The sequence below is a fragment of the Eurypyga helias genome, unplaced genomic scaffold (genome assembly GCF_000690775.1).
Source record: "Eurypyga helias isolate BGI_N326 unplaced genomic scaffold, ASM69077v1 scaffold2606, whole genome shotgun sequence".
Taxonomy (NCBI): Eukaryota; Metazoa; Chordata; class Aves; order Eurypygiformes; family Eurypygidae; genus Eurypyga; species Eurypyga helias.
In genome coordinates, this window is record NW_010257025.1 from 494 (window position 1) to 27,620 (window position 27,127).

Below are 27,127 nucleotides of genomic sequence, written 5' to 3' on the forward strand. Positions count from 1 at the left end.
ACGTGGGCACGTGCCGTAACAGCTGTGCCATGAGTGAAGGAGGATGTGTCTCTTGCGGCAGTAGCGGCAGAAGTTGCCATTGTTATGGCAGAGCAATCTTGTTTTCTTCGTGCACTTCAGTTGAAATCCCTGACGCTCAGTGCATGAGGTGAGCAGGTGGCTCCTACATGTAAAGATGGAAAGAGTTAAAAAATACTCAGAATATGTAAGTACCCAGAATAAATAAAATTAAGTCTTCGCTATGAAACAGTGTGCCATTTAACCCACCACACTTCAGTAGTAAAGCACCATGAAAAATGAATGTAATTAATAATTTCCATATTTTACCAATCCACTTGCTTTTCATATACCTGTTAGGACAGTCCCTGTACTGTTTAGGCACTGGGTCGGCACAGCAGGTAACCACATCCTGAACTGCTCTGCTGAATCGTGGTCTCGCAGGACATTAGTAACATCGAACAATTTCCTCTGAGGCGAATGGTGGTGATAGCAGAGGTGTCCCCGTGACTTCCAGCTCTGCGTGTCTGGACCACGGAAAATGCTGCAGCCTACAGCGGGGCTGAGGCTAAAAGCAGGGGCCGTGGTGTGACCGTCCCTGGCTGTGCTCGCTTATGGCAGCAGGAACGGGTTAATAAGGTACTCTGCCATCCAAGGAACTAGAGAGAATACGTTGATACGTATGGAGTTATCTGTATGATCAGTATCCAGCCCTATGAAACAGTAATCCCCTTGACAGGCCCTCGGACTGTGCCCACCCTCAGGCCCCTCAGGCAAAGCCAAGCAAATCCGCGCTTTGTTTTGAACTTCAGCTCTGGAGGTGAGAGCAGCCCGTCTGCCATGGGCACCCGTCTGGCTGGGGAAGGGCAGGGAAGGGAGAGAGCTGGCGATCCTTGCCATGTGCTCCCTGTGCTAAGATTGAAATGGACCCGTAATCACAGCACGTTTTTAATCTACATGGGTTGTACACATCCTAGGGAAGAGAAGCTATTTCATCAGCACACAACTATTTTCTATTATTCGGACAAAGGAACAACCTTGGATGCACAAGAGTGGGCTCCCCGGGCCAGCCTTTAAAAATCATTTGGGCCCAGCTTAATGAGAAAAGCTCAGGCTTGCTTTCCATATAGCCATGCTCCAAAGCCGTCAGGAGCACCCAGCAGCAGCAGCAACTCCAGCCTCATGGAGTTCCCAAGGCCAAGTGCAAGGTCCTGCACCTGGGTTGGGGCAATCCCAAGCACAAGTACAGGCTGGGTGGAGAGTGGATAGAGAGCAGCTCTGAGGAGAAGGACTTGGGGTTGTTGGTTGATGAGAAACGCAACATGACCCAGCAGTGTGTGCTGTCAGCCCGGAAAGCCAACCCTGTCCTGGTCTAAACCATTCTAGGATAAAGTCCAAACCAGACAAAAATTCTTACCTCAGAAGAGCCTGGTCACTGGTGACAGCTCGAATAGGACCAAGAGGCACCGTTCTCAAGGCTCACTCATTTTTAGGCTCTGTTAAACCACGCTGATGATGCAAGTACAGCAAGGGTCTTCCACACTCCACGGGCCATCAGAAGGCAAAGAAAGTTCCAGCAATTAAAAGGATGCCCTCCTTTCATCACAATGATCCCTGTATAGATCTATCATGAAGTCAGTCATTCATGAACATATTATTATTAAGAATATATACATATTTACTGAAAATACTCTTTAACTGTTATCTTTCCTAGTTTGCTATGCATTTTATAGGAACACCCAGCCTGTCGGGCACTATCTCATGGGAGAATGTTCCAGGACATCCTTTCCCCATATTCTCCCCTCTGACTGGCAATGTGACCACACTAAAAATGGGTAATTTGCAGGAAGACAGAGGTGTGGAAAAGGTCTCACATTCCTGGGGAAAAAAAAAAAGAATTTAACCTGCCTGAAATTCTCCAACACTTAGCACATTTCTAAAAAAAACCCAAAACAAACAAACAAAAAAAACCCCAAAAACAAACAACCACACCAAACACCCAAAAAAACCCCAACCAACAAACAAACAAACCCCTTTGTTTTACTGTTTTTTCCTAGTTCCAGACTCGAAGGGAACCTTAGCATAGTTTTAACGACACACATAAGGAAAGGTTTGGGCTTTCTTCCTTTCCTCCCTTTTTCTTTCTTTTCCTTTTTATTTTCCTTTTTTCTTTTTAACTGTAGAGCAACTGCATGAACCAAATTCACCTCTGAGAACATCCCAGAAGTGCAGCATCATTTCTTCAAGTAGACCCAGCCACCTCTGGCCAGGCCCCGGCTCAGCAGCAGAGGCTGACGTGTCGCAGAGCGGAGAAGGAAAGCCAGAACCAGCCCCGCTCCCCTCAGCACCCAATCCATTCCAGTGCTGAAACTGGAAACACCCCCCAGTATCCACACTGAAACGCAGCGTGACAGCTGTGCTCCATCTCGGCGGGGACACAGACATGCTCCGCACCAGCAATGCGGCATCTGAGAGAGCCTGAGGGATACAGACCCATGATAAACCCAACACCTGTCTCTCGAGAGACAAAGGCACCCTCGTTCAGTCACTTGGTCACACAGCTCCCTGCTAAACAACTGTGCTGGTTCAGAGATGTGCACCTTCCCCTCAGCCAAACACGAACACAGCTACATGAATCCAGAGAGTCGACAGCTATTGGCTTTTGCCCATTTTAAAACACGACTAGTAACTTTTAATAAAACGATGTTCAACAAGACAAAAAATATCTGTTAAAGTCACATTATTTTCCTAGTTGCATTGCGCTAGTAACAGCATATATTAATCACAACACGTGGCACAAATCTGCAGCATTGCCCTTTTACAAAGTCAATCCAGAGCAAATCCCCATTTAGAAGTTAATTTTACCATTCATACCCACTCTTTCTCATTTTCTTTTTAAGAGGTTTGGTTCAAGATTGCACATAAATTCAGCGCTCCTAAAGCAAACCAACCAGCCAAAGAAAATCACTTAAACATTTCTTTGAAAAACTGTATTAAACAAAAAGATTACACAGGATAAGGAAAAAAATCAGGAATAGAACAATGCAACAGGCATTGAGGCCAGAAGATGATGAAGCTGAAGAAACACTAAAGAACGTTTGTTTCACAGGAAAGCTTCCCTCAAAACTAAAGTAACAATGAACTCCAGACTGTACTCATATTTTTTCCCTTTTTGTAGTAAACATTACACTTATTCAGAAGGGCGCTGCTATATTACAGTTTCTTAAAAACAATAAAAAGGTAGCTAAGTACAAATTTAGACCATCAGTAGCATGTGGTATAGTACAAGATCAAAACAAGGCAGTAGGTTTGTGTAACTCACTGAAAACTCTTTATGCCCCTCCTATAAAAAATACTGTCCTTGGCTTTGAAAAAACACCAAGACCAAAGGTTTGACTAATATCCAAAGTATGCAAACGGCATACTGATCAGAGTCCCTAATCCAAAAGACTTACTGGCTCAAAACAGATTTTTGGTGCGATCCCAATTTAATTTCACCCTACCCAAAATGCCCGGAACATACATGTATCATATTTAGATATATCCATTTAGAGTGATGGTAATTCTAGCTCACATCTTAATGTGATATTGGCAGTTGCCGGAATGAACGATGCCACCCTGCTCTTCGCTGAGGTCATTGGCCAGGCTATTATTTCCTCAGGGTTTTTTTGCTCGGTGCAGCTTAAACGCATGCAGAAATCGGCACAACAGGGAGCTTAAACCCACACCTTCAGGGAAATTCACACAAGTCGTCACATTTGCGAAGCAAAGGAAGGGTGAAATCATCATCCCCTCTGCCTTTTGAGGGGTCCTATACAAGACAAGGAAACCACTGCGTAAGGTGCCGTGTGCTTTGAAAACGAGCAAGCAGCAGGCCCGAGGGCAGCAGGCAAAAGCAAGTCCCAGCTTAGGTTCCCGTCCACTGCCACAACCCCTGCAAGGCGGCTTCGACAGGTTTTGGGTGGGTAGGACATAATTCCACCCGGGAGTCAAAAGGGGAGGGAAGATGGTTTGTTTCTGGCTGATTTCACGAGCCCTGATTAGCAGATCATATACAAATGCAAACAGTTAATATTCACAAAGCAGCCTCTTGTACCTCAATATTACAATAGATTTAACATAATTAATAAATATATAAAACAACGTTAATCTCACAGACAAAACACGTTTCAAAGGTGAGCACTGACTGAAATATCTAGGCAGTTTGGCCGTTGTTTAAAGCACTGAAGGATTACACACAGTTAATAATGTGAGTGTGAAGAACAGGCTCACAAAATACAAACTTGGTTTAACACGTCTGAAGAGGCTCTGAACTGGCCCTAGGAGCTATTCGGAATGGCCTTCCAGTGAAGGCCTTTGCAACCGTTGCATATGTAAGAATAGAAGGAAACTCCCTACACCGGACGTATCTCGGCACTTCGTCTACATCAGCTGCAAAGCAGGTCTTCCCCAGGGACCAGCACGTACAGATGAGCGAATCTGTCCCAAACGACGCTGCTTTACAGATCATACAACCTCACACTGAAAGAGGAGGTTGTCTAGTCAGTGCTTAGAGCTTGGTCTGGGAGATGAGACTGGGGTGCTCACTCCTAGGCCTGACACAGACTTCTGTCATCTTAAACCAGGCCCTTTGTCTCAGTCCACCTGCCTCTGAAAGGGGGAGGCACTAATTCCCTGTCTCGCAGTCCTGTTCCGAGGCTTAATTACGTAAGGTGCTTTCGAAGAGTCTGAGAAAAGGCACTATACCAGTGCAGCTATTGTCGCGTCAGAAGCGCGGACAGAGGTGTGCCGCCCACAAGCCTTTCCCGAGATACCACTGTGCAAATCTAGAAAAGGTGAGGACTCGCACTTGCTCACACTTCAGCAGTCCCATCACAGCAGCGGTTTTCTCCCATAGCTTTGATCACATTTCCAGGTCGCGATAGAATTACTGGGCTGCCCCATTTCGCAGACTGTCTCCGGTCTCCATTTGATCTAATGGGCCAAGTTCGGGATGCGTGACCGGGGACTTCCTTTGGCCTCGGAGAGTGTGCGCATTCAGCATCTCCAGCAGCAAGTCATACACTGGGACCACATTTTTACACTTCATGCTCAGGAGGTGCTCCATTCCCTTGTTACTGTGAAAGAGAACAGACAGTAAGTCAGCCATCTGGATCCAGCAATGCAGAGAAGGAAAACATGCAGAGTGCTTCAACAGAGTCCCCTTTTTATTAGGAGTTAAGAGTATTTAGCTGCTGTAGTCCCTGCGATCACTTACCACTATCAACAGTAACAACATCCCAATACTTTCAAGCTGAGTGTTTTACTGATTGGAGAACTAAGATTTGGTTTACACCACGCAAACTGACTCCAGAAAATAACACAGATGTGCCAACCCTATTGAAATCAAAGAGAAAACCCTCTTTGATGCTGTAAACGTGGGAGGCCCACACGCTGCAGCTTCACACAAAAGGGGAATTTACAGTATGTAGCTCTAGTGACTACTGACCTCTCCAGCCTGGTTGAGTAGGAAGACCAAACTACCCTGGCTAACTGCAGGCAGTTTGTTTCCTCTCTGCATGTCCAGCATCAGACCTTACAGGTGGCTACAGGCTTTCAAACTCATCTTTTCTTTGTTATGCAGCAAGATATAACGACACCTCGTTGGCCTGACCGCTCTCTGGCTCTCACGATTCAGACTAACAGGAGATGGCTGTTGCCGTTGCACATACATAGACTTTGGATGCCCTCGAGGTTTTGGGGTTGAAATCTAAGTGCGCTTGCTCAACACCAAATTTGTCGCAGTAGAAATAGCAGCAGCCAGCCAGCACATAGCTGACCCGGTGGATTGGATTGGGAGGGGGGCAATGCTTCCGGGAAAGTGAGGTTCTGCTGCCAATTCAGGAGTTATAAATATGTTAATGGCAAAGAAGAAATTGCGGGCCACCCCTACACCCAGCTCCTCAGAGTCCTGCATCATCTGGTAATGAAGGCTGAGAGCATCGTTCCTAGAATTAAGTATAATTGACTGACCAGTGCTAAGCAGCGTAAAGGAGACAGGTCCCAACAAGTAGCCTCCACACTTCAGCTGAGGCAGGCACAGCATAAAAACTCTTGTTTTAATAAGAAAATATAAACATTTTGCAAAGATCGACTGTTTATTCACGCCATGTGAGAAAAAGAGCTCCTGCGATGCGGTGTCACACCACAGTGGGCAACCCAAGGTGATGGCAGTGCATCAGAGCCGTGAGTCGGCTCAGCTCTCGCTGGTGCTGTACTTTCTGTAGGGTCAAGCTCTCAAAACTCACCCCCAGTTCACAAACCGGCTCTTAAAAGCTGCCTTTTGGCACGGTCAGGTCCCTGCTGCTGCCACCCGCTCTCCCAGGGTGCTTGTTGCAAAGGCGGCTGTCTGTCTGCCAGTGTCCCTACACAGTCAGATATGCCCATCTCCCCTTTGCACTCTCCAGCCTGGTTCCAGGACCGTCTTCTCCGAACACAGAGTCCAAATCCCAGAGATAAACCAGCTTTGTGAATAGCTGGTCTCTGTGTAATGATTTAAAACGGCAAACAGCCTGAAAATTAAAGCGCCTGTTCGTAGGACCCTGAGCTTGAGTCTGCTGTAGCACAAGCAAAGATGAGCAGTTCAAGGAGGTCCAGGAATTGGCAGGGAGCTGAGGAGCCGCTTCCCATGGACAACGCAGGAGCGTGGCATCGCCGTAGCATGAGTCACTTGGCAAAAATGCTGCGGTGCTGAAGAAAGACCACAAATTTGGCCTGGGACAAACACGGCACCCAAAGTACGCTTTGTCTTCCAAGGCTCACACAGCAGAACAGTTTTGAAAGGGACACTTATTTTGGATGGAAGAGTTTTGATGGCCAGGTTGTTGGGGTTTTTTAAACCTGAATTTGTGTTATTACGGTTAAACTTTTCAGGCAGGTACATAACAAGCAGTTTAATGCCCTACAGTTAAGAGAGCATTTTAATGTCCACACAACATTTCTGAGTGCCAGCCAGCACCTGAGTATATTGCCTGTTCAGTGGTGCTGGGACGGAAAGCCTTGAAGTGAACAGAGATGAAGGGCAGTGCCAGGATTCCCTCAGGAGGGCTCTGGAGCTCAAGTCTCCCTTTGTTGCTGCAATAAACAAACACTAACACCTTACACCCGTTCTGTAAAAGTTACCTTGCGTGTCTGACGTGGGAGAGGAGCATCAACAAATTGGCCAGACGAGTTGTCTGCTGCTGTGAGGGGATTCCGCTCTTTGCAATGACCCACACCAAAGCATCTGTGACTACGTTAAGCAAGTGATGCAGTTTCCTGTTGCTTTCAGGTTCTTCTGCTGACAAGGGAAACATGCCTGACCAGAGAAGAGAAAAATACTCCCTGCTCATTAGGAAGAAGACTGTGGGGTTTTTTCTGATGTAAAACTGCAGCAGGAGTAGGGAAGGTACATTTCCTGACACCCCACTCAAGACTGTGCAAATGATGCTCCATGTGCCACAGTAAGCTCTGACTTACATTCCTTTGCCAAAACTTGACAGTCACAACATTTGCAAACTGAGTAACTCTCCCAAATCCTCCCCAGACAATGTGCTGAACATAGACCATGCTCATAGTCCAGAGAATGGCTATGCTCTCCATCCTCCAGGGTTTTCTCCTTTGAATCACCCTCTACCTTGTAGTTTAGTAACAATTGTGAATTATAGCATTATGCTTGCTCTCTCTCTATATATATGCTTGCTCTAATAACTTCTTGCTGAAAAAAAGCCTTTTTTTCTCTGAGTGTATCCTAGAGAGGGCAGAGAACATGGTGAGAGACACTGCTCATAGACTCAGCCTGCCATCGTCTCCCTACAGCTCACTAAGGGTGCCATAACACAGCACTTCCCTACAGTGAGAAACCTTGAAAGTGAGCAAAAGCAAAAAAAAGGGGGGGGCTAGGGGTATGAAGAGGGAGGAGAAGAAATCACCACTAGGAAGGTCTGAAAACACAACAACATTATTGACAGACTGTAAGAGACCTGGGGGGGGCCGGTGGGGAAAAAGTCCTCCCAAAGATACTTATGGAAGGACAGAGCTCCAGAACACCTCGAAAATTAGGAGTAAAATATCAAATTCGACAAAAAAGGAGAGCAGGGAGACGTCAAAAGAAAAATTTTCTGAGAGGTAAGGCTTTGAAGAAAATGTGGCTGATGAACATGGGGTTTTGTTGGGTTTTTTGGTTGGTTGGTTTCTTGTTGTGGACTTTTTAAGAAAAAGAGAACAGCTTTTGTTGTCAGTTGAAATAAAAAAGTGGGATAACAGCTGGACTATTCCTCTTCACAATAGAAGAGGCTGAGAACCACGCAGCAGCTCCTTGCTAACAACAGTAGATGTTAATAGTCACGTGTTATTCTGTTGGATTTTTTTTGACAACATGAATTACAACATGTTCTGGGGAATAAAAATGTTTTGCTGCAGAGTACCCTGAACTAGCAAACACACACTCCTACTTGCCTTGTGTAACAGGCTGTGCAGCAAAGCTCCTATCCTGAAACTCATCTCGCAGAACCGTTGAGTACTTTCAATCATTTCTGTCAATTAATTACCATTAAATAGGAACATTTAAGCCCAATAAATCATCACTCAGTTGAGTGACTCGTTTTACTAGAATGAAGAATTAAGGACAGGTTTTTAGAGCTCTACAGCAGCTTTACACATGACCAGGATCCACAGCGACACGAGCTAAAGTTCTCATTGAAAAGGACTTACAGTCTGGGCCCATGTGAGAAACCTTCAGACTTTGGGTCTTTCATGCAGTTCTTACAACACAGACCATAAAGCCATCAAATAATAGAGTTTAGAAATTTCTTGAGCAAAACTCCTTATAATCTGACAGTAAAAAGTCCTTTCCTACTGTTCTCTTTCAATGTTTTTTATTTCATTTGATATTTCTGACATTTTTAGAGGCTGATTTCCCAGCTACCTCAAAATAAAAAGTACAGTTTGGTGAGCGTCAGAGTCAACTGCGTACTCACTGGAATTGAGAAGGATCATTGCCTTGACACACAGATACTCCTTGTGCTGCAGTTTCAGCTCTCGGAACCTCGAGGTCATGGCCAGGAGCATATCAAAGATCTCCAAAATTCCCTCTACGCATTTCCCCTCGTCCCTATGGAAACACATTTAAAATGTTATTGAAAAAGTAGAATTAACCAACTCTGACTCAGGCAGAAAAAAGTCAAAGCACAAAGGAGGCTGCAAAAGGCCTATCCGTCTCATCTTTGGGAGAATTCAAAAGGTTCTATCATGAAATCTAAATTGAAAATTATGCTCGCATGGAAGGTCAGCACCTCTAAGAAACTGATTTTCTCTCTAAAGCGCATGCAGGATTGTCCGCAGGTAAGTATGACCATATTTCTGTGAGAGGCTTTAACCTCACAGCCAGTGTAATTCTGGATAACCGGATTGAAACCCTGTGGTGGAGGGCACAGTACCACCTGGAACCACTGCTCAGATCTGTTTCACAGGGAGTTAGTGGCACACCCGGCAGCATCGGTCTGTACACGAGGAGGCCTCAGGACTCAGTGAATAAGAAAGACCCCCTAAAATAAGTTTCTTGGAAAAATAAGACATTTTAAAAGAATAAAACAACCTCTACTCCCAGCACCTTTTTCTTTGAACACCTTCAAAATGTAAGTGGATTTTGGGGTTTTTGGTGGTTTTGTGGTTTGGTTATTTTTTTTATGTTTGCAGGTGTTTACTGAATGCAACTTTCTCCATTTTGGATATTAGAAATGGTCCCATTTTCTGATCTAGAAAAACAAAACCAAAAAACCCTAAGCCATTCCAATGGGTTTAAAATTAAGCAGCAGCAAATTTGGAACCACTGAAGTTACTGTTCCAGTTTTTTTGGTTAGGTTTTGTTTGGGATTTTTTTTTTTTGGGTCATGTATTGGACTGAAAAAGCAATTAAGCTCTACAACACAGTATTCAAAGGGTTGTCTCCTACACTATCTGTAAAGTGATTTTTTTTTTTCTGTAGTGTTTTTCAGACAAGACAGACTTAAGCACAGCAGTGGAGGGGAACTAAAGAACTCCACTCCTCTATTGGATCCCAAGAGGAAGGTGCTGAGCCTTCAGGCTGCGAGGCAGGCACAGGCATATAACGCTGTCCAGGTGCAGCAAGTACTACCTGCAGAAAGGAGCTCAGCTGCCTGAATATTGCCAATTTCCCTTGTTCCTCATAGCAAAGGAGAATTTTAAGCTTTGGAGAAGGACAGGCAGCTGCCAGTTTCAAAACAAAGACACAAGAATCAGAGTACTTGTCTACAAAGATTATGTAGGAAATGTATCTGAAGTTCAGCTAAGAAAAAAACAAAATCAAGTTACAGACCAGCTTCATATAAGCCTGTCAGAAAAAATAAAATTACAGCATGCCCAGATGCTTACTAGCTCCCACCCTGCTGTGTCTCATGGAGATGAAGGAATGCATCAAATAAGCTCACTCTATTCAGCACATATTAGCTCCCAAGGAACTGAATGTATCATACATTTTCCGCAATTCCTTATCATTGCATTGACCAACACAGCGTGTCCTTGCATTGAGTTTTATATGAGCGCATAATAATTTATTCTGTATCCTTTATAAATTAAATTTATTTCTCTCACTAACCCATTTTGCTTTCTGTACCTACGATGATGATTATTATTGAGCTCAAGTCACAGAACTGGTACAGATCTGAATATCCCCAGGTTGAAAAGGCTAAGAGATATTTTAAGCCTACCCAACAGCGTAGATTGTTTCCCTGACATTTTACCAATGGGAAGCCCAAGTCAAATCCTTCTAAGGTCCTGTAGAAAAACATCCTTACTAATCCATACTCTTCCTTGCTGGTACCCGATATTACGGAGAAATAGTTTTTAAACTTGCAAACAGCCTGCTTTAGCTTCAAAAAATATTCTCAGTATTAAACAGCAAGCTAGCTGTTTAATACTCTGGCCAGCAACATAGTAGGATGCACAATGAATCCAAATTTCAATATTACGACAACATCTTATTGATTAGCAATACAGGTTCAGCTATGAACCACGTTCAGCTCTCTTAGACTAGGTCAACAGAAAGCAATCCCTTTTGGCTAGTGCTACAAAGCTCGTTATTAGAGCTATCTGTGAATTCTGCAGTAGTAGCAGGAAGAAAAACAAGTACAAAAGCCACTTAAAATAATTAAAATGTGGCCTGGCACTACGTGTCCTCTTTTTTTGAGGGATGGGGGGAGAAATTGACAGCGTAGTGGTGATGTGTCTACAGTTTCAGCATCTAGAGACATGGACCAAAAGGAACAAAACAAAGGATGGGGAAAAAATACAGAGAAACTTCACACTGTCACATGCTACATGTCTCTGCAAGTTCAACAATACTGTTTGTATTTAGCATTCCTTAAGGATGTGGAGCCTCAAGGCATTATTGTTACAAATACAAGTAAATTATATTGTTCGAGAAAATATTAATAGCATCTCCCGTACTTCATCCTCCTCTTCTTACCATTTGCCCCACCTCCAAACATGCTAATATGAAGTGTTCTCAAGCAATTTATTTCTCTTACCTGTCTAATACAAGGTCTGGTGCAAAAATCAGTTTCCCAGGATGGTCAATTGATCTCCACATCAAACCAACCATTAAAACCTCCATCCAGCAGCTCTCCAAGAGTCTTACTTGGTCATAGAGACTGAGATCGATGAAGCCTAAAATGATGACAGTAGCATAAAATAAATCAACTTGTTTATTTCTCTGTTTTGATGAAGACTCAGTATATGAGAAACAAAAAGAAACAGAAAACACGGGTGATGAAGAAAGCCAGGAAAAGCAGCACTGACATCAGAAGTGCCATGCTGCCGTCTCAAATAGGAACATAAATATTTGTTATTAGCATTGCAAAATCTTCCACAAAACGTATGAAACGAGCAATTACTCCATACAGCTGGTGAGGCTCAATGACTGCAGAGGTCCTGCCTTATGCTGGGCCACCTCTTTAGATGATGATCCCACAGCCTCCTGAGAGGCACTGGGGATTCACTCGGGAAACTCACGTTTGTTGGAGATTACTGCATTGCTCTGCAGAGGACTCCTAAGAAAGTGGTCTGTTCTTCCCCCAGAATGCATATGGTTGTCACTTGCAGGGGCTTTTTAACCTCATAGGACTGGCATATTTCTGGGTTTGTTGGGTAACTATGAAAGAACCCACATATTGGTGCCTCTGTGTTAGCATGTTGACCCCAGCCCATCATGTTCCTGCCATCCCCTTCCCCAGAATTGCAATAAACCAGAAGATAAAAAGACAAGGGTAGAAGGTATTAGTGTTCTCATTGCCTCCATTCACAGCATCCTAGAAACAAGAACAGCATTCAGGTGATCGTGCATAAGCCTGTTCCAGCATTTAGTTGTCTCCCGAAGTTATAGCAAGACATCAGATTGTGTTGCAGCACAGCCAGAAGGGAGAGGCAGTCATTGCCCTCCCTTTCCCTTCCCCTGCAAAAAAGACTCATGGAAGGCAAATAAAGAGAAATAAAACAAACACATATGATGGAGGGGAAAAAAAACCCCACCAAACCCCACACACTCAAAAAACCCAACACCAACCCAAAACACAGAGGACAGAATTGTGAATTATCCAAATGCAAGTGGGAAAGCAGACTGCTCAGTCAGGGAATAAATACGATGGTGGAAATGGATAAGATGTTGACCAGTTCAGTGGTCAAAGCGTAGCTGTGTTCAAAACCAAGATCAGGTCACAGTTTTGAAAGCAGATCTGCCTTAGATAGGGCTCTTAGCAAAGGTGCTTCCTTTTTAGTTGAGCTGGAATCTACAACTGTGCATAGTGAAAAATCCTAACACAGCCTGGCCATGGGAGACAGGTTTCCCATAGTTCTTGACAGATACCTGAGCTCTTAAAATGCACACAGTACATTTGTGCTGTCAAAGAACCTGTTGTCAGTAATTTATGCAAATGCTCCATATATTTTAAACTTATTCAGCTACTAGGCTGGAAGACAGTCAGTGACAACCCCACGGTGACCTGGACTGGGAAATGTGCACTCTCTCTTATCATTGCTAAAAGCGCTGCCTTTCAAAATCGACAGCCTTGCTCCTTATTTTATAGGAAGGGTAAACAGGAGCCTATGGGCAGTACCTTCCCTCCTGGATTTCACTGTCACAGAATTTACTACAGAATCCACAGCCAACAGCAGATTATCTGCCAGACAAACACTCATAATTTTAAAACTGCTTTTAGAAAAACAAGCATGGAAGTGTGAATAGTATAAACTGACAGTGGCAGTTTCCTGGGAAACAACAGCCCAAAGACATTTTAGGCGTTCATTTAAATAAAGATTCACACAGGCGTGTGCTGATTTCTCTAGCACAAACAACCAGTTATTTGGTTTAAGAACTATCTCAGCTGAGGGAGATGTCAGAGCGAGTCCCAGCGTTCAATCTGCAGATACTTAAAGACCCAGATTTATCTCAGCTGTCAACTGCTAAACTCACATTATCAGCACCAGCAGTATGATTTATGACCCTTGAGCACAGCTAGTAAAAGGACTACACTTTTTTCTAACAATCTTATGCTTCAGAGATCGAGGACAAGACATAACCACCACAGCTTCCATGGCAGTGCCAGAAGTCCTATTTCATTTCCTGCCAAGTACATTAAACTATTACTTTTCTAGGGCTGTAGTACATGTCCTTTAAATCATGTGCTCTGTACCTAACCATTTAATCATACATTTCTAAGACAGACAAGAAAAAAGAACTTGTGCTGGACGTGTAGTAAGTAGCAAAAGACACACTGCTCTGGCCAGCAACATAGTAGGGTGCATAATGAATCCAAATTTCAGTATTATGAGAACATCTTATCCATTAGCAATACAGGTTCAGCTATGAACCACGTTCAACTCCCTTAGACTAGATCAACAGAGTAAAAGGCAATTCTACAAATTATGTTCTGCCCTCTGACAAGTTAGAATTAAAATACTTGAAATTCAGAATGAAAAAAATCCATGTGTCAACTTCTGTTTCACTGAGCAACAACACAAATACAGCCCATCAGACAAAAATACAGCCACAAAGTAGAACTCATAACAAGAGGTCATTCAATATTAAATAAGACCAAAAAAAAAAACCAAACCCCCAAAAAACCCCAACACATTTATCTGTCCTATTTATGCAAAACGTTACTGTTAATGTCAGCATTTATAAGGAAAAATAAAAATATTTGCTTTCACCTTCAGTGGATGTCAAAATAATATCCAACAATAATTTAGAAGTGAAAAATGGGCTTCTTACCCAGCTACACAAAAGCAAATACTCGGCTTCACAGAAAGTAAAATCCACTGGGCCATTAGTCAAGAGCTCAGGGTTTGGGTTTTGTTTTTTTCTAAGACCTGACACCTCCAGGAAGCTGAACATGGATGAAGGTTATTAACTTTGGGCAAGAATTTTTAAAACTGAAAATCTCTGTCCTAAGCTTTAGTTATCACCTCCATTTTAATAGGGAAAAAAAAAAATCTACACTCTAGTAAATGCGCCAGCTACCGTGTAATATGGCAATATTACTTCTAATTAGGTACATATTAAACATCACATCTGTTGCTGGCATTGCTCTAAAATGGTGTTTACTTCTGTGTAACAGGAGTGCTTAGAAAACACAAACATACACGATAAAGCGTCGACATTCCCAGGAACTGTTTTGAAGGGGTTTGACTGCTTCAATGGATTTTCTTCATACAGTTTTCTTGGCGCCAAGAAAAAGATTTCATTTCTGAGAGATGTTGAAAATAAACTAAAAGCGATCAATATCAAAACGGGAGTTGGTTTGGAAACTGATCTTTTAAAGAATTTAAAAAATTTATCTCAATGAGGTTTTGGGTTTGTGGTTGGTTTTTCTGTTTTGTTTGTTTTTAAAGCTGACATTGTTAAAAAAAATAAAAACTAAGAACAATCAGAAAACTGAAAAGGTTGTTCTGGGTTTTTTTTTCACATTCAAATGTTGTTTAAAATTAGGTCGTTTTCTATGACATTCTCTGGTTTTCCTTCACAATTCTCTCCCCACCAGATTAATAAAACTATATGGAGTCCCCTGTAAGGATACCTTTTAACCATGTTTTTTGGGCAAACAAGTGATTACAGCAACAGACACCACTTCACCCCTTATGGTTACCTACTTTACAGTTATTTTCAGAGTTTCTTCAAGCAGCTAAAATAAGGATTAAGGATTCAAGCTCTCAGTTTAAAACTTTCCAAATTAACGGCAAAAACACTCTCGCTTTGCAAATGGTTAGCGTGGTTTAAGATGCCCGTGCTGTTCAAGCATCTCCTCCCCAGCAACTCAGCAGCTGACCTGGGATTTGCACACCCCAAAACCATCACCCCAGAACCCTCCCACACAGCAGCTGAGCCCTGGAAATGGTGATCTGCAACTGGGTCCCTCAGCTGGAGCTGGTAGCACCTTCAGCCACTCCACCCAGATCTGAAGTAGGATAAACTTCCCTTATCCTAAATTCTTAGTTTAAGGATTATAGGAAACATTCCTTGCCAAGCTTGTTGCTGTCATGTCTTCCTGGGTGCGTACCCCAGCAGCCGCAAGCGCTGTTTGTAGTATGAATGAGTGACAAGACCAGGGCACAACACCAGGACACACGGGTTGCCTTCAGCATCAAATCCAAGGGAGGAGCCATGCTGTGCAGCTCCTCAGTCCTGATGGACGTGGGGTTAGAACTACCAGACGCGCTGCAGAGTGCATCAGCCATGCGAGGTAAGCGCAGGCGTAGGGATCGCTTCCAGCCAAGCACCATATCTGAAGTTCAGGATTAAACCCCACGCTGCTACACACCTAGCAATTATTCAGTGCCTCCTTTGGCTCACTACTACCTGCTGGTCAACTTAGCTCTCGCTGAAGGGCCACAGCCTGTGGTTTAGTCTATGCCTGCCAGCAAGTTGTTCTGCACACCTTTGCTGACTATCTGCTCTGTGTGCTGTCGGCTTTTATTCTGGCTTTTACTCTTTATCCTGACTGTTTGAACCATGGGCGCTTCACGGAGAAGGAACTGCAAATGCTGAGGGCTCGTAGTTTGTAAGAAGTGAAATGGCACATTGCCACGATGCCGTGGTCACATTTGAGACATTCAAGACAATAACACATGCAGCTGTACTTTAGTGCACGTTCTCTGTGTCGCCAACAACCAAAAGCATCCTTATTGATTTCTGGTTTGAAGGAGAGCGCAGGGTAATTCCAAGATCGATACTATGCGCCACTTAGCAAGCTGATGCTCTTGTGTAGCAGCTCTGTCAACGGAAGCAACTGAAGACACTCAGTGCTTGGACGGACTTCAGTTTTCACCAGCTGTACTGGACACCTTCTATGAGGATTCAAGGGAAGAATTTGGTCTTTATTTATTTTTTATAGCAATCTAGGTAATGCTTCATTTGTTGAACCTTTTAAATCAGATTAATCAGATAGTTAAAGTTGATGAGGTAGAAATCATGTGCAACACCACCTGTGCTTTTTAGCAAAATGAACAAGTATTTGACTAACAACAGAGAGCAAATTATGGGTAGGTTGTTGTCTAAATCAAATTGGATCCAGGTGAATTACTGAGAGCAATAAATTATCCATTACTTTATAGGATAAAAAGCTTAAAATATTCTTACTGCACTTTCACTGTGCTGTGCTATTATTTCAGGTTAAAGAATGATACATTGATGGCAAAAGCATTGAATAACATAAAGCCAAGACTGAAATCCTTACCAGGAATTTTTTTGGCCCAACCAATCATGTGGACCAGCTCTTTGTCTGCCAGTTTTGTTAGGGACATCATCATGGAGGCCTCCGTGAATGGTTTGCTGGGACGACTCACCAACACGTTGGGAGGTTCTGCTTCAAGAAGTGTTAAAACAAACTGCTCCGGGCTGACTGTGCTCAGCAGGATCTCTTTTACGCGGGTTACCGTCTCACTGTATTTCTTAGCTTTGCCGATGCAATGCACCTGATCATCTGAATTCCGATGGCGACGCAGGATCCGGTATCCACAGCGTTCTCTTCTTGAGCCTGACAGGAGAGGCACACGATTGCATTGAAGTGTTTTTCCTCTCGGTGTTGCATTATGTAAATCCAAATTTTTGGGGAGAAGGGGAAAAAGCCTTTGATGTCCTAATACTAAGCATCAAGTTTCAGAACTTCTAGAGCATTCAGCACTGACTTAACTTTGTTTCTACTGACTTCAGCTGAGGCTTTTATTTATGCTACTAAACAAAAAATAATGTTTAAAATGTTTATTTTTGAACTTCAGCTAACCCACTTTAAAAATCCATGGGAAAATTCCCATTGACATCAAAAAGAGATAAATCAGGGCTTTAAATGCAAATAAAGACAGCTGTTTGTAAATTCTGCTTTAAAATTCTGTTTTAGATGTAAACTGGAGAAAGAAAAGGCTTCTGGAAGTCTGGGCCATGATACAGAGGAAATACCTCAGCCAGAAGCACAGCTGGGCCTCACTACTGGCTCAGTGTTCAGCTGGAGGACTTACTGAGATGCAACCCATTTTCTTCCTACATCCCATTAAGCCAGCAGACAAATTTGGATACCTGCAACTAGCAAGCCCCTGTTCGGAGTTCTGCATGCAGAATGCTATTTCTGTTGCAAAAAAAAGTCCTTTAAATTCCTGAAATTAATTTACTGTTCATTCTGACAACACCAAACATTCTCCAATTCTCTGTCAGTGATGTTGGTGGGACCACTCTTACCTGTTCTTCATAGCTGCCATGGAAGGAGCCTAAAAGTATCTCCAAAAACATGGTATGGGGATTTGCTACAGCATCCAGCCATGGCTTCTACTTCCCTCGCCCCTTCAACATATTCTATAACAAGGACTGTGTTTATTGATTTACAAATAAACCTTGGCAGCAACTAATGTGCAAGACTCTGCCATATTAAAAAGCAGGATATTTGAAAATACTGTTACTGAAAAGATCTTTACACTGGAATCCTCCAGCACTTAACATTTGTAATATCACAGCTAAATTGTCCTCTAAATCTTTTAAAAGTTAATTTTGTGTGCTGGTCATCAATACTTTTACTGACATATGATACTCAAAGGCTGGATTTTCACAGCTATGAAAACACCTGTGCTAACATAAATTTATACCAGACCAACATTTCTTACTGCGTACATTGAGACCATGGAATCTTAAAGCATAATAAGTTGTCTCACTTGGTTTGAGTCCCACAAAAAAATTGACAAAACATCCTTTCTGCTACTATCTTGACACCACTACATTTATGAAGTCTTTTTGGTGTATTGCCTAAAGACTTCTTGCCCTGGTCACAGTTTCTGGTTCTTCTTCGTTAGGTTATGTGATCAAAGGCTTCATAAAACGTGTGAAGACAAAAAAGCAAAGGATGAAGATGGAAGAATCCCAAGAACCTAATCAGTGATAACAAGCACAGTGACTAAGCTACGCTCAGGGCTATCAAAGGAGAATGATCAGCCTGTGGTCTAGGCATGACACCCAGCAGATCAGTCAACAGGAAAGGCTTTTCAGTTGACCTGGAAGGCCAGGCAGTCCAAGCCATCTACTAGGAAGACCAGAGGATCTGGGTGTCAGCTGGTGGTAGGGCCATAGGTTTGGTCCGACTGCCAGACTCTTATTTCAGTGTGCGCACAAGACACTGTGCACAAGGTACCTGGACAAAGAGAGGCTCTCCAGGGGCCAGCTACCGAATAACACTGACCTTCTAAAGCCAGTTACCGGAGGGATCCATAGCACGTGTGTGTTTCTGTGACCATTTGTGTGGGAGAAGGTCTGAGTACCAGCAGCTGGGGAGAGGCTGAAGACCCAGAGGCCATCAGCTGGGGAGATATGGGGATCCACAGCCCAACTGTTTGATTGCATCTAAACCCAGCTACTGGAAGGATCCATATTGTATAAATGAACATATTTTCCACTGATTGTGTTTGCGTAAGTGTGAGATTTTCCATCTGTGCTGATCCATGTGGCTGTGGATACAGGTATTGTGTGTGAATGTGCCTAATAACAATACACACTCAGACTTGTTACTGGACCTGGGGTCGTGGCAATGTGGCAGTTTCCCTTCTATTCCAGCTACTGGATTCATCAGTTCCTACCATTCTTCATCCATCTCCAGGGTTATATAGACTCTGAGTTGTCTAAATTCCAACCAGGAAATAAAATTCTGGCGCTGGGTTTCAGTTACCAAAGAGGTCCAAACATAAGCCAGATTAAAAATAAAGGCAGTAAGGGCACCAAATATTAATTTCAGATGCTGTTGACAAGGCTTTATCTTGCTCAATAACATGTTGGGTGTATGCAGACTCTCAGTGGTAGAGGTTCCTCAGACAAGGTGGCTTTTCAGCTTATAGTCTTGTCTTGTCTTCAGCAGCTCTCGAGCACCATTTCAGTCGACCTGTGAGAAGACTGAGATGCAAAGGCCAACGTGGTATAACCTGAAGGCACTGAAAAGACTGGATAAGGACTAGCAAAATCTGATGGTGTCGTAAGGATGTGAAACTTTCAAGTGCACATTGCTATCATCCTTATTTATTGCCTGTTGAGTAAACCACCTCAGATGTAAAAGAGAACAGATGGCCATTAAAGAAGTTCTCAGTATTTGAGAACACCCTCTATCTGAAGACCCAAGAAACTGGAGAATACAAATAGGCAAGGCTTGTTCCACAAAGAGTCTTCAGGCATGGAGGAATCTACTTGGACCTAGGCATTTGGAACTGGAAATATTATCATCTGGAAGTTCACCATTTTGGGCAAGGATGGGTTTGTGTCCTTAAAAGGAATATGGGTAGAATGAAATTGGTTGAGTACTGACAGGACATTTGCACAAATAATGGATGGAAGGAAAACAATCAATGATTAGCAGAACCAACTTCTTAGCCGAATGATACCTGAGGCTAGAAGTTTCCGGTGCAGCTGAACAGCAGTTCGGGAAAGATAACATATCAGCAGAGACAATCAGAGCTGGAGACATTATCTTATGGTAGATTCATGAAATCATACTTGATGATACCTGAAAAAAGAAGCTACCTGCAGAACCACACAAGTCACAAATTCTTCCTGAGACAGTTAAAGGACAGCAAGGTATAGGTTAATTCCTAAAAAGACACTGGGTGACCTAGTGAACTCTGTACTAAGCTTCATTTGGACTAATGCACACAGGTCAAAAGGAAAATCTAAAGTGCTTTGTCAGCTTCAGAAAAACATTAAAATGGCACAATGGGCTGCAGACTGTTCTGAAGTGATGTCATACACAGAAAGCATGTAAATATTTTCCATCAGTAAAGACAGAGAGGAAACGTCAACGGTGAACTAAGCAACTGGAACAAAAGCACCGTGGAGACAGATGAGGAAATGCCTAGGTATCAGGGTGGTCTACCTACAGACATCTCCATGGGTCTGATTTCCATATGGATGTGCATGTTAGAGGCCGTAACCACCAGTTCAGAACTGAACTAAAGTACACCTCACATTGTTTCCACTATCTAGAAAGCTGAAGCACATTGAACACTGGCATCTTGAAGGACAAAACAAGGAAAAGAGCACAGAGGGCCTAAAAGCTATAGGGAGATGCAGGGCAGGGGAGAAATTGTCTTGGGCTATCAAAAAATAGCAACTGCTCCATGAGATGCGTAGTTTTTGTTCTCTAATACCTGGTGGAGCTGTGGAGTCACAAAAAAGAAGACATACAAATAGCAGTCTTTTAATAAACACATGGAAAAGTTGTTCAGTTAGGGGCTAAAGTGACAAAGTCAGAAAAACTTCTGGTTTAAGAGGGAGTTGAGGAGACAAGGAGATACCTGATGACACCAGGAGGAAGAAATTCCAGCAGTTTGGACACACCTTCCAGAAGAAACACATGGTCAAGCAATCACTTGCAACCAACTCACTGACCCTAGTTCAGCTCCTGGCACTGAAGTGAACCAAGTCGTGTCTCGTGGGACCCCACACCCTCTGATCAGCTGTCCTCAACTCTCTTACGCTGTCACCCAGACCACTCTGTGGCACAGAAAATATCAGGCCTTTGATGCCAAGACCCAAGTTATCCTTTCCAATTCACTGTTGTAAAGATTTCTAAATAACATTTTGTAGCCCATCCAAAATATAAACACACAGTGACCAGGTACTTTAATGAAGATCAAAGAAATCAGAAAATTAAAAAAAAAAAAAAAAATAGAAAAAGAGTAGTTCAGAATCCTGTTTTAATTCATAAAATCTTGTAAAATTCTCATATGTGCAGCTGCACTACATGATCCATCATAAAATAATTCAGTCAGATTGTGATACTTATTGACAGTATTAAAGGTCTCAGTATTTGTGGAGGGTTCCTTCTGGGAAATAGCAAGCCCCTTTAAGACACCTTAGGTTATCCAACTAACTCAAGTTTCCTACATAATCAGTACTTATTAAAAAAATGTTCCATTTAAAACATAAAAACAGTTTCTAGGAGTGTTATGACATTTCTGCATGAAAACCCCTGTTACTGAAAAAGATATAGGTGATGAGGAAAAAGGGGGTAAAAAAACGCCAAACAAACCAGATTATGAATTATTATTTGTATTTTTACCGTATATTGCCAAAGCAGGCAAAGGCTGATTCAGTGAGCAGTGTGCATAAAACACAGCTCGTCAGTAAATGAGACAGGTACTGTTTATTTCCACATTAAAATTTATTCTGCTTGTATTAAAAAAAAAAATGCATTGTAAGACCACACAACTAAGAAAACAACATTTAAGTTGCTATTCAATTGTCACATCAGAAAGTAGCAGCCTTTCCAATTAAAACAGCATTTCAAGAACGTAAAGGAACTTCTGTGATTTTAGTCACATCCAAAGTTTAGGCAGGACTGATAATTTTACCTGCACATCTATTAGCATCCAACAGGCATGTGTTAAGTTCTTTATATATCATAAATACTTATAGACCAGCTTAATATTTGGCTTAACTGGACGCTGAGATGTGGACCAATCTGTGTAAAGACACAGCAATAAAATTAGGGACCACTTCTGACTGTACCACAAACTCCCTAACTGTACTTAACAGCTAATACTCAGTCATATAAAGGTAATTCAGGCAACTGGAGAAGTGTACAAGATGATCAAATCCCTCAATGCGTCCTACAGCACTCTCCTTATTGAGAGCTGTTTGCACAAGAAAATAGCTGTATTCAGCTGAGAACGCTGAAGCAAGGGCAAGACCTTGAGCTACAACACCATGGACCACATGGGTAAATGCTCACAAGCGTAAGAAATAAGACACATCGAGAAAAAAAGAGTCATTAAAATGAGCCCGTTGTTCACTCATCCAAGAACAAGCTACAGCAGGTATTACTGTCGGTGGAACACACTATTTCTGAAGCAACTCTGCTTTACAAACTCTGAAAATCACAAATGCCTCTGTGGTCTGATGTGGTGGGCAGTTATAGGGCAGGTTGCTCTTACTACTGATGTTGACCCCTGGCAGCTGCTTCGGTAACTAACATCAGCAACTGCAGATTCTACCACTGAACGTATTATAATCAGTTTTTGCAAGTGTTTGAGCTTAAAACTCGCTCAGGTATACATTATCACTCCAGCCACCTTTGAAAGCAAACGCAAGCGTGCTGGTGAGTACGCCCCTATTCACAGAGCAGACCTACTGACAAAGAAGCTGCCGCCTGCCAGACACGCACCAGAGCACCAGCTCAAATTGCAGCAATTTCGGTAATAGCTAAAATACAATTAATACATCGGATGGCCAGAGAATGCCATGAAACATTTCCCCCCTACACGCTTTCTGCGTGAAAAGTAATTTACAGTATTTCAAAGGGCTGCCTAGAAACCGCACGCAGCAGCCAAGCGCAGGAGCAAAGAGCCAAACCCTGAACCATACCAGCCCACAGAGACGTCTCCCTCTTCCCGCACGCTTGCGGAATGATGCCAGTATTGAAGGGCAGTCTCTACCCACTGCTTCTGAGTGCGGCCCCTCAGCCTCTTCATGTGGGGCAGGGAGGGACTTTCTCTCTGCAATGTTTTCAGCACGTTGAGAATTGGCACATGGGGAAAAAGATACAGGAGTGGAGTGGGTAGGTGGGGAATAAAAGGTAAGTCGAGTCCAACTGGGAAAATGAAAACTCTTTGTAGAAGAGTTCTGTTTGGGCCTCAGGAAGCAGAAAAGTATGAGCATAGCTGCTTCCAGAGGGGCTATAGCCAAGTGATGAAGCAACTCCCCTCTTCTTTGCTGCCTTTGGCAAACAGCCCAGTCTGTTTCAGGCTCCCCAGGTAAACACCAGAAAGCTCCAAGAGAAGATCAATCTTACCTCGATCCATTTTATTTGAGTTTGCTGGGCAGTGTTTACTGCAGTATTTCTGTTTTCCTAGTACCTGATGACAGTGCTTTGCAATTCTTTTTTCACCACTGCTAGCAGCCCTAGCAGCAAAATTCAGCATAGCTTTCTCGATTGGAACAGTAGGCGACACAGACTTCGTACTGAGAAATTTGCAGATGCACAGTCCAAGACCCTCACTGGGCTTTTGGCAATGATGGTATCTTCTGTGAGAAAATCCACTGTCACCTTCATACAAAGCACCCCCCAGCTAGCTTCCACCGAAATATCTGTGGCTTGTTGGGTTGCCTTCTCAACACGTACGAATGCTCTGACATCCAAGAGAATTTCAGACCAGGAAACCCCAAAGCAACACTTTCCTACTGACTCCTACTGATTTAAGGGTGGTGTGTACTGCCCAATCACATTTACACACAGAAAAATATGCTATACACATACATATGTGTATGTGTAAAATACACATACACATATATATGTGTATTTTTCTCAAGGTGTCTATCAATAATAGGCAAAATGAGGATTTACAGATTTGATGCAAACAGTGCAGAGTTTTTATGAAGAGCTTTCATCTAAAGCGATAATGGAGGTTCTTTTATCACTTCTGATGGACAACAAGTCTCCACCAAGCAAAAATGCTCTTACAAACTATTCTATCCTACCCAGGGTTTCAGCAGATGTGACCCAATACATTCTCTGGGTGACCTGGGAAGGAGCAGAGATGGGGAAAAGCCTTCATTAAAAAGAAAACATACTCTTTTATGGCTTTCTACAGTAAAAAAAAAAAAGGTATTAATGCATGGCTCTAACAAGAAAAAATTTTAAAGATAATCACTCCAGTCTGCAGGGAATGGTATTTATGTTTCATGCAAGAAAGACAGTCTTAAAATCCATCTGGTTTAAATGCCTGTCACCGTGTCCACACAGCAGCATTACTCACAGGTGCCTCAACTCATCAGCACTATTCTGAGTAATGTATATATTCCTTTTTCTGAAATCAAATTGTTAAGATTCTCCAATTAAATTCTCAAGAGTCTACAAATTTTGGTGCTACTATTAAAAAAACCTAATTTTACAAAAAACCCCACAATTCCTGTTATAGTTTCAAGGTGTCATTTTGGGGCTGGCACCATCATTAGTGTCCTATAAACATTCATTATGGTAGGAAAAATAGGCTTATGAATATGTGACAAGACTAAAAAGAACACAGGCTAAGACCTAAGTACATATTATGATTATTTATTACTTGTAATACCATAGTGCCTATGAGATCTAATCACAAATCAAGACTTTCTGGACAATTACAATGAAAGGATTCATTTGAGGAAAGCATTGTGGAGGACTGCCTTACAATACCACAGTGGAATCAGTGCTTAGAAAAACTCTCCAGCTCCACAACTGGGGCTTGATAGAAACTCTGTTGGAAAAACATTGAGTAAAATTCTCAGTCACAAAGACGAACAAAGGTGAGTAACACCATTCAGAAAGTAGGGTTTCAAAAGGAGGCTTGTTTGCAACAGTAAGGTTTTCCTTTCTGGAGGCGCAACAGCAAAGGTAGCTGAAACCATATTAATGAAAAACACCAATGAAGTTGAGCTGCATCATCAATGCAGAAGATGATAGGAGCTTCATAGAGAAAGAACTAGCTGTCGTGAGCAGCAGAAACCAGATGTACTTCAGGAGTGCAGAAATAATACAAGGAACAATTGAATTGTAGCTCTAAGCTGGGAGTTATCAGGTAGAAATGAACAGGAGGGTGCAATTGTAACAGCTCATAGAATGATTATGAACTACCAGCGTGATGCAACCTTGACAAAGGCAAATAGGTTCCTGGGTTGCACACGGAGAAAAGGTCCTGCAGAAACAGATGTGTATTAGTGCTACTGCAGTAAGGAGAGTTCACAGGAATACTGTCCATGATTCTGGTCATCCAAGTGCAAAACAGATTTTCTCAGCCTGGATAGATTGAGGAACAAGCTACCCTGACAACTTCCAGGTTGTCTCTACTTTCCTTTTTTGCAAGGGGAGCAGATTTCTTGGTTTATTTAGACGCATAAAATAAATGTTAGGAGGGGATATGATGTAGTCTGTAAATACAACCAGAGCTTTAACAATAAAGAGAAGAGGAACCTCCAAGCTACAAGACAATGTTGCCACAAGAACAAATGGGCATTAACTGTCCAGCCATAAATGCAGGCTGGAATTCTGAAGAGTGTTCGTAATGAAAGAAATAATATTCTGCAAACAGCCTTCAGATCAAAGCAGTAAGAAACTGAAAACACTGCCTAGTCTTGAAATAGAGATAAGTATCTACATTAAATGGGATGAAATGAGATGCACACCTGCAAATCACAGAGGACCAAGCACAGTGACTTCCTTTCCACTCCAGTTTTCTACTCTGAGCCTATTTCTACCATGTACACTGGGGTAAGAAAAAACAACAAACCTTGACAGCGAAAATACATGAGATATTGAAATACCTTTTAAGTTACGTTCTTCTTAAGAGTAACCCTTAAAATATCATCTATAAATGTACAACTACAATGAAGTCACATGTCTAAGTACAAGATGGGAATAAGAGAAAAGGCTGGATAATTCTAAATGGTGCAGAGAAACTGTGGTTGTTCACTACTTCTTTTGATGGAAGAGCTGGAGGACATAATCTGAAAATAGCCTGTTCAAAAAAAAAACCGAATCACAAACAAAACCAGCCCTCCCACTGTCCCATTAAAGCTCTCCAAAAAGCCTGGCAACCAGGGGGGTAGTTCTTCACATGCCTTTTGTTCAAGCTGCAGAACTTCTTGCAGTGGGATGTTGTACATGCTAAGACTTCACAGGATTAAAAAAAGGGACACTGGACAAGTTGTCATTCCAGTAAGATACTGAAACCTATTAAATACAAGAAATTTCGTCTAGACCATAAGTCCTCAACTGCTAATTTTTGGAAGCTGAGAGTTGTCAGCAGTGGTTTCATTTCGGTGCTGGTCTCATTCTTACACCCCTCACAATGTGTTCACTCTTGCCACGGTTGGAGGCAGGATACTGGGTTAATCAACTACTGCTTTGATGCAGCACTGCTGTTGCTGCACGACATTCAACCAGCAGAGCACAGCACAGGCTCATTTACCCCATATTAGCAGGGATTTCAGTTTGGTTTGAGGCTCAGGCAGCGGCAGGTCTCGGGTTCCCATTCTGCAGAACGTAGCATGCAGGTAACTGAGCTCTGCAGAAGCACTGTGGTTTTCCTGTGCTGAACCTGCACCGTACGTGTTTGCTTCTGAAAATGAAAAGTTGTCTTCTGCTTTAAGAATCCGTGCATTCCTTCCCCTAACACCAGCTTAAACCTTGCTCTAATTGTCTGTTTGCCTTTTTAGGATTTCAAAAAAAAAAAAAAGGGGGCGGGAAAGCTATAGAGAATTAACTGAAGGGAAAAGAAAAAAAGCCAGCAAACCCCAAGTGAACAACACAGACATGCAAAACTCACCACATTTCATCATTCCCACTTCATAACACTTGCGTAGCCGGCATGCCTGGCAGCTTTTGCGCCTGTTTTTGTCTATCGTGCATTGATTTGTAGCTGGGCAGATGTAGTCGTTGTGTCCTGCAGCAGAGGAAGAAGAGAAAATTTAACATCTCCAACAGTCTCTCTTGGTCATTTCCCAATTCAGGACCTTCTTCATTCCAAGCATCTCAACTTTTTCCTATGCACACATCTAAGCTCCATTAATTGAACTGATGCAAAAATGCATATTTATCGTATACTGAAA

At 42.6% G+C, this 27,127-nt stretch overlaps 1 protein-coding gene across 1 annotated transcript in view; it reads right to left on the reverse strand.

The window, feature by feature from the left end:
* Window positions 1–4,924: 4,924 nt before the first annotated feature.
* Window positions 4,925–27,127, reverse strand: part of ESR2 (estrogen receptor 2 (ER beta)) — a 42,466-nt gene continuing 20,263 nt past the window's right edge. Inside the window, exons 4-9 of the mRNA XM_010153848.1 lie at window positions 26,845–26,961; window positions 16,761–17,060; window positions 11,562–11,700; window positions 8,994–9,127; window positions 7,159–7,333; window positions 4,925–5,114 (exon numbers count right to left, since the gene is read on the reverse strand). Of these exons, the coding sequence (XP_010152150.1) occupies window positions 4,925–5,114; window positions 7,159–7,333; window positions 8,994–9,127; window positions 11,562–11,700; window positions 16,761–17,060; window positions 26,845–26,961 (1,055 nt within the window). The remainder of the gene's footprint in view (window positions 5,115–7,158; window positions 7,334–8,993; window positions 9,128–11,561; window positions 11,701–16,760; window positions 17,061–26,844; window positions 26,962–27,127) is intronic.